At 41.4% G+C, this 7826-nt stretch overlaps 1 protein-coding gene across 1 annotated transcript in view; it reads left to right on the top strand.

Annotated features, from left to right (window-relative positions):
- Positions 1-2093, top strand: part of RAB2A (RAB2A, member RAS oncogene family) — a 65893-nt gene extending 63800 nt beyond the window's left edge. Inside the window, exon 8 of the mRNA XM_084794733.1 lies at positions 792-2093. Within this exon, the coding sequence (XP_084650859.1) occupies positions 792-887 (96 nt within the window). The 3' untranslated portion in view covers positions 888-2093. The remainder of the gene's footprint in view (positions 1-791) is intronic.
- Positions 2094-7826: the final 5733 nt, after the last annotated feature.

A 7826-nucleotide genomic window follows, 5' to 3' on the forward strand; every position in this document is an offset into this window, starting at 1 on the left:
AAGAAGTTGCTACCAGCCCAGAGGGGGCAGAACCAATGAGCCATAGGGCATGCTTTTTATTAAAGAGGAGTCAAAAGAGCGAAAAGAAACCACATCAGCCGCTGTCAATACTGAGCCAGTGCCAGAAGCCCCAAGGCTACTAGTGTTGCAGAGTAACTGCCAAGCACCATAAATCTGAGATTTACTGTGACGCAAAGTTTCCTTAAGAGCTTAATTTCTGGAGCTACTGTATTACTTTTCTCAAAGTGTTGTATTTTTAGGTGAAATCCACTTGAGGGAGTAAGGGTTAGGACACAAGTGTGAGTTTGACGAATGAAAGAACCACTCTGTGTGTGGGTTCTTGGCAACCTGCCATGTCTTTGGGGATCATAGAAATTATTGATGACACAGAGCACTCATGTCCCCTCAGCCTGCACAGCTGATTCAACATGGAACAGAAATGCTGTCTAGAGGAAAGATTTTACGTCCTGTTAGAGCAGCAAGGGCTTTAGATATTTTTATCCTTTAATAATCGTTCCACGTACTAATTGATACAAGTAATGTCTTCATTACTCTGAAACTCTGACAAGCAGCATTATCTGATTTCTGCTGACCAGTTCCATAACGAACTCCTTTCAAGAACATCTCTGTGTTGTTTTTAAAAGGAGCCACCTGGTTTCAAAAATCTACTTAAAACATTTCTTAGAGTTATTTGATAAAATTAAATCACTGAGAACTAGGTGAATTTCATTTTTAATCTACTGCATGGTTGGGTCTACTTTTGTTTACAATCCTGTTCTCTTTTACTGCAGGCAAATGGCATTAAAATTGGCCCTCAGCATGCTGCTACCAATGCAACGCACGCCGGCAACCAAGGAGGACAGCAGGCAGGGGGAGGCTGCTGTTGAGTCTGCTGTCACGGGCTAGCTGCCCAGTGGAGCCACGCACTCTGTCACCCTCTTTCCTCATGCTCAGCTGAGACATGAAACTATTGAAATGGCTTTATGTCACAGGAGACTTTAATCCTTCAGATTCTTGTATAACTTTGAATAAATGGTTAATGTTCACTTAAAAAGACAGATTTTGGAGACTGTATTCATACCTATTTGCATTTGATTTCTAGGTCAATTGATGTGATTATTTTTGTTAAATGTTGTCTTGTGCCCTTAACTACGAGCTGAATTGTATTAAACACTACAAAGTCATGGTGAGTATTTTAAATCAGTTTGTGTAGTTAGGTTTCCCAACACCTGTGGTTACCTAATGTTTAATATTATAGGACTGTCCTCAAAGGTTTGTCAATTTTCAAGGATATAAGGAAAAACAAAAGAACTCTTTGAATTCTGTATTTATCATTTGCTTTCTGTATATATAGTTTAACAACCTGCTTGGGTGTGATTTGCCAAGCTTGAACTCTAATGCATATGCATAAATTCTTTACTGTTCAGAGCTTGAGGCTACAGAAGCATTGTTAGGAATTGCTTGGACACTGACTTAAACTTTCTGACATCGTTAATGAGCATGTTCATCTTTTCTTGTCACTAGTCCAAGGAAACCAGCTTCCTGTGCATTACTAAAGGCTGTGTGTGTGTTAGCCTGTTTTAATGCCAAAAGTTTGCTGTTTGTCCACAGTTTCTCAAGACTGCTTCACAAAAGGGTTTGTTTGCCTTAATGAGTGCTGTTGGGTGAAGACAGTGTAATGAGTGGGAAGGGCAGAAGCAGAAATCCCAACACTAAGCGACTCCAAGAGTGAGCACCACATGGAGAGGGCACGCCATGCCACTTTCATCTTCCCTTAGACACAATAATGTTCCCTGTTAGTCACACAATTTCTAAGTATATTTTCATGCAGGACAGTTTGTCAACCTTGATGTACAGTGACTGTGTAAATTTTTCTTTCAGTGGCAACCTATCTATAATCTTTAAAGTATGGTAAGCTTACTGTCTGTTTTGAGGGGGATATGAAAATAAATCTACCAGATGGAAAATCCTGTTAAAAGTAGAAAAGCTTTAGTTGTTTACTCACTGTGGTGGTTTTATCCTTTCTTTTTTCTCCCTTGGTCTAGAATGAAATTGTTACAGCAGTGAAAAATAAAATCCAATGTATAAAAGTGTCCTTTTTATGACGAGCACATTTTAAATATATTTTGTAGTCCATTAACATCTTTTCATATGTGTTCCAGCATGTTTTCCTAAAGGGTCAGAATGCCTGTTAACATGTGCCCTTGTGAAAGTGTCAAGACTCACTAGTGGAACCCTTGCTGCTCACCTTGCACAGAGGAATGTGTGTGCCAGGAGAACTTAAGCCTGAGTTAGGCCCCACACTCTCACTTCCTGCCAGCCTCTCCTGGAGATCCATCAGCCCTGACACAGCTTTGTCATTGCTCTGCAGGAACATCAAGCTATTGTGTGGCACAGAGAGGGGAACGAGGACATGTAGTTTTATGAGCATTTTTTATATGCACTCACTCCCCTTCAGAGCGCATGTAGCAGCCCACTGACTGTGCTGCTAAGGTCAGAAGCCTTAGTTCTACCACATTCCAAGGGCGTGGGTCCTTGGATATGTTAACTTGAAGTGTTTTTTTTTTACCCCTTCTCCCCTATCTCTGATTTTTTTTTTTCCTGAATCAAATACATGGCTAAAAACAAGGACCAGTATTGCATGTGTTCTGATCCCCACCAGAGACAGCCTGAGGACGGCTCTGCCACAGCAATAGAGTACCTGGTGAGCTGCTGCCATTTTCTCCATAGAGCCCAACCACCAACGAATGTATGGCCCAGGAGAACAGTGTTCTCTGTGTTTTCCACTCATTTATTGTGCCTGTTACAAATAATGTAGTGTTAGTACCCTATTGAATCATGCTGGTTTTGATTAATCTTGTATAATTTTGGTTTTGATTGATCTTGGGTCAATTTTTATAACATATACGGTCATATTTTAATAACAAGAATCAGTCATGGAAACAAATAGAACTCTAGTGGTCAACATGTAGCTCTCTAAAATTGCAGTCTTCAGTGAAGACCCTGTTGCCGTTTCTCTCCTAACTAAGACAAATGGATGAAGAGGTGGCGTACAGTAGATGCTCTGCTCAATCAATTGGCACATGCAACTGAACTGAATCTGTTGTGTTTCAGTTGGTTGCAACCTTTTACTATGTATCTCAGGCTGGCTGTAAACTCGTAATCTGTCTCCCACGTAGCTAGAATTAGAGCCGTGTGTAACCATACCCAACTGGAGTTTTTGGTTTGTTTTCCAGACATTCTGAAATAACCAGTTAACAAAAAAAGGAAGGTCAGCAAGATGACTCCATAGATAAAATTGTTTGCCATGTGTTGTCCATCCCTAGAGAATTGCTTGTAAGTTTATGGGCTATCCAGCATGCAACACACAAGTGGTACTGCCTCAACAAAGTGGAAAGAAAGAAAACACATTCGCAAAAGTTGTCTTTTGTTCTCTGCACATGAGCTGTGGGGGTGTGTGCCCACCATCATCTCTCACACAATAAAATTAAAACAGGTAATGGGGTAAATGGAACCACATGGGTAGATAGACTACAGTTTAGATGTACTGATGGAGCTAGGCCAGCATGGGTCCCGCTGCCATTGCTGTGTAGATACCATTACTTACTCATTTAAAGTCATGGTAGGAAACTATTTGAAATGCCAGTGTACATGCAGTCATGAGGCTTTCTCTTAAATATTAAATGGCAAAGGGCCAAAATTTTGATAGAAAAATGAGAGCAATGAGAAGCAAATTCATAAAGAAAATTAAGTTTTAAAATATGAACATAGAGGTGGGGGGAGATGGCTTACCAGTTGAGAGCTCTGCAAAGCACCTGGCTTGGATTTCCAGAACTCATTTGGCCCCTCACAACCATTTGTAGCTTCGTTTCTAGGAAATCTAATACTCTTTTTTTGGCTTGCATGGGCACATGGTGGTGCATGTAAATACATGCCAACAAAAATCTTTTTTTTTTTTAATTTAATGCAAACATCAAGCCTGGGGATGTAGCTCAATGGTATATATAGCACATGCCAGCAAGTGTAGCACCTGAGTTTCATCCTCAGGACCCAAAAAGAAAATGTTTTAAACATGGATATATTGTTTTGCTTCCCCCGTATTAACATTTTTACCCCACTATCATTATATATATGTATTATACATAGGATGGAGCATTTATTTAAATTTTAAATAGAGGACTAGTAAAATGATTCATCTTGTGAAGGCACCAACCACCAAGCCTGCTATTTTAAGCTCAATGCCCAGGTCGCACATAGTAGAAGAGAATTCCCAAACTTGTGCTTTAATCACATTTGTGTACACACACACACATATGCACACACAAATAAGGATATATTTTAACCTTTTAAAAATATATTTTATTAATTTATTCATATTACATCTCAATTGTTATTTGATCCCTAAACTTTTTTTTTTTTAACTTAAAAATTTCTAGTTAAAGCCAAGTCGTCAGATTCTTCCTTGAAACTGGACAAATTAAGGCATTTTGGAGGGGACCATGGCAATGTAATGAAGCCACCTTATATTGGGGTTGTCTCAACAATCCAGATCTTTTCTGAGGCCCCACCTTGATGATACTAGCAATACAGAAGCTTACATAACACAAGGCCACTCTGGCGCTGGGAATAACTGCAGGTAGTGGGCATTACCTACAAGAGGTTGAACAGTGGGCATCCTCACGACAGAGCCCTACACAGCCATAGCTCTTGATGTCCAGGAACCAGTGTGACTTTGGCATGTGTGGTTAAGTAAGATACCATCCTTACAGTAAGGAAATGCAAAAAAAAAAAAAAAAAAAAAAAAAAAAAAGCTTAATAAACTGGAAGCTGGTTTACAACAGAGAACGAGTGCATATGGAGTGCAGAATCAGAGTTGGGAGCCCGGGAGGAAAGGGTGCTAATATCAGTAACATTTTTCTATAGTGCAGACTCCAAATGTGATCTTGTTTCTTTTTGTTTATTTGGGGTTTTTTTTCTTTTGTTTTTTTTTTGGGGGGGCAAGGGGGTAGGGTGGCTATTGTGATGGGGTTTCTCTATGTAGCCTTGGCTGTCCTCAAACTCACCTGCCTCTGCCTCCTGACTGCTGGGATTAAAGGCATGTGGTACCATGCCTGGGTGTGATACTGATTTTTATTCCCCAACTATAACTAAAACCCGCTCTGACACCAGGAATGTAAAGTGAAAAATGAATGTATGAGCCTCTGCATTTTAAAGAGCATTGGTTAGCACACTGCAAGGATAGGGAACTAAACCCAGTGTGCAAGGTTTTGGAGAACAGTAGCATGGCTTCATGCTATAGGGCTAAAGACAAAATGAACTCTGCATACTGCAAAGGGGTTGTAGACTGGCAGTTCTAGAGCTGCCTTTTCTTTACATAAGTTCATCAATTAAACATAGATAGTGAGTGATTCTCAGGAAGAGTAGCAAATACTCGGGGACAAAAATGAGCCCATAGTGTGAAGGTAGAAGGCTTTTGCAGTTTACGTGTTCAGATGTATCGATTTTGTTAAAGACACACTGAGTGAGCACATGCCACAGACACATAGATAATGTGTCTGTCCACCAAGATGCCCCAGAAATAGACATCCCAGTAGCACACCTGCCCAGATGCTGATTTCCAAATATCCTTCCCTAAGAACTCTTCAGAAAAATGTCTGATCCATGCATTGGGCAGAGAAGTTTATAAAAATACTCCTGGGATATCTAATGATATCAAGGAGGAATAAGAGTGTTTGAGAGCTGACGGGAGAGAGGGGCATGCCTGGGGATGGAGAAGCCATTTCCTCTTCTGGCCAACATGGCCAAATTAAGAAGCTAATGCTAGGAATGGACTATAAACCACAGAAAGGAATACCTATGGCCTCATAATGACAAAAATAAATGAATTAGTAAATGGGGAGAGAAGCAACCCCTGTTCTGTACCCTTGCACTGCCCCATGAATTGACCTGACTGGGGCAGTGAGTGAAGAAAAGAAAGCCATGGACACTCAAAAGTTGGGATCAAGTGGGCGGGGTTCCCCAATGGAGAAACCACAGTGCCCGGAAGCTCAAAGTGTATACTATCTGCAGTCAAACAGGGAGGCAGAGTCACTGCCTACAGCTGGGCAAGGAGTAAGGCTTAGCTAATCTTGGTAGGAGCAGTGTATAGCAGAGTCTAAAAGCCATAAATATTCAGGATTAGAAAGCTATGGTGCACATTTCCTGCATACGCTATCAACACAGTTGGATCCAAGAAAGGATTTGCCGTCTGGGCTGAGGCATGGGATTCCTTAACGTGCTCATGACATGTCAACAACAGATTGACTCAGGACATCATTCACTCAGGCTCCTCCACACCCCATACTTCTGTGCAGTAGGATGTCAGCTGCCAAAGATAAGAAGTGTAAATGAAACATTCACTGCCACCATGCCTACACAAAAAGAAATGCTCTTCCAAATTCAAGTATTGTAGAACCAAAGGACTTCTAGTGGAACTTCCAAACTGTCTTTAGTTTTAAGTTGTTATGATTCTGTTTTTAGAGTGTAATGAGTTTTCCCATCTTTTTTTTTTAATCCAGTGTAGTAGTTTCCTATTGCAGTTCTTATAAATTACCACAAGTAAGACTTAAAGCCTACAAGTGTATTATCACAAAGGAAGGACTACTGAATCAAAGTGTCATTAGTCCAAAATCAAGGTGTTTATGTTTCTTTCTGAGGCTCTAGGTCCGTTTTCCTGTCTTCCCAAATTAAAGGCAGCTTGCATCTCTTAGGTTTTGTTTTTGTTTTTGTTTTAAATACCTTCTCCCATGTTCAAACACTGATGGCCAGTTAAGTTATTCTCATGCCACGTGTCCTTCCCACTCCCTCTCTCTTCTTTTTCCTCTTTCACATATGAAGACACTCATGAATTCAGCCAGATGACCCAAGACAAATCCTTTCATCTCAAATGCCACTGATGAGCAAATTTAATTTGTTTGAGACAGGGTCTCTCCATGTAGCCTTAGCTGGACTGGAATTCACCATGTAGACTAGGCTGGCCTTGAACTCATAGAAACACACCTACCCTTGTCTTCCTTCCCAGTCTTGGGATTTAAGTTGTGTGCCATCACACCAACAGCTTCTGATCCCAAAGAAGCTGGAGCTCCTGCTGTACAATGGAAGCAGCCCTGGGCCCCTCACAGTAAACAGGGCAAAGCACAGAAAACCAGGACACACAGATGGGTTAGTGCCCCATGCAAAGCAGCGCTAGCCCTCCATTGTCTAGGAGAAGCCCCAAAGACATACAGAAGAGGACATCTTGTTGATAGAAAGATAAGGAAGTGGGAGGAGGGGAAGATGAGGAGTCACGTGACTGGTGGTGGCAGCAGGCCTGGCAATAGGATGAACTAGGAGCCAATGCTCTGACAGAACAGAAACCACTTTGGCCACCTGGGGAAGCCATGAGCATACCCATGTTCTCATCTCAGTCTGCACCTGTGTGTGTGGGAAAAGAGGAAAAACTAGGTCCCAATTGGTTCTTTGCCTCTCAATAGCAATAGCTCTTGAAAGCTCTTAGCACCTACTGTAAACACCCAGTACAACACATAGAGCTAGGGCCCAGAGGAATCCTTTAAGCACTCCTGTCATGGATACAAAGATGCAGCCAGTGGTTTTTATTAAACTACTTATCCCTGAGGTGCTGGGAATTGAATCCGGAACCCTGAGCATGCTAGACAAGGGCTCTGCATTCAGCTACATCTATAATCTATACTAAACTTTTTAAAAATAAGTAGATAAGGGCTGGAAAGACGGCCCAGGGCAGCAGTTCTCAGCCTGTGGGTCGCCATTCCTTTGGGGCCGAGCAATCC

The sequence above is a fragment of the Acomys minous genome (genome assembly GCF_964271855.1).
Source record: "Acomys minous genome assembly, chromosome: 1".
Lineage (NCBI taxonomy): Eukaryota > Metazoa > Chordata > Mammalia > Rodentia > Muridae > Acomys > Acomys minous.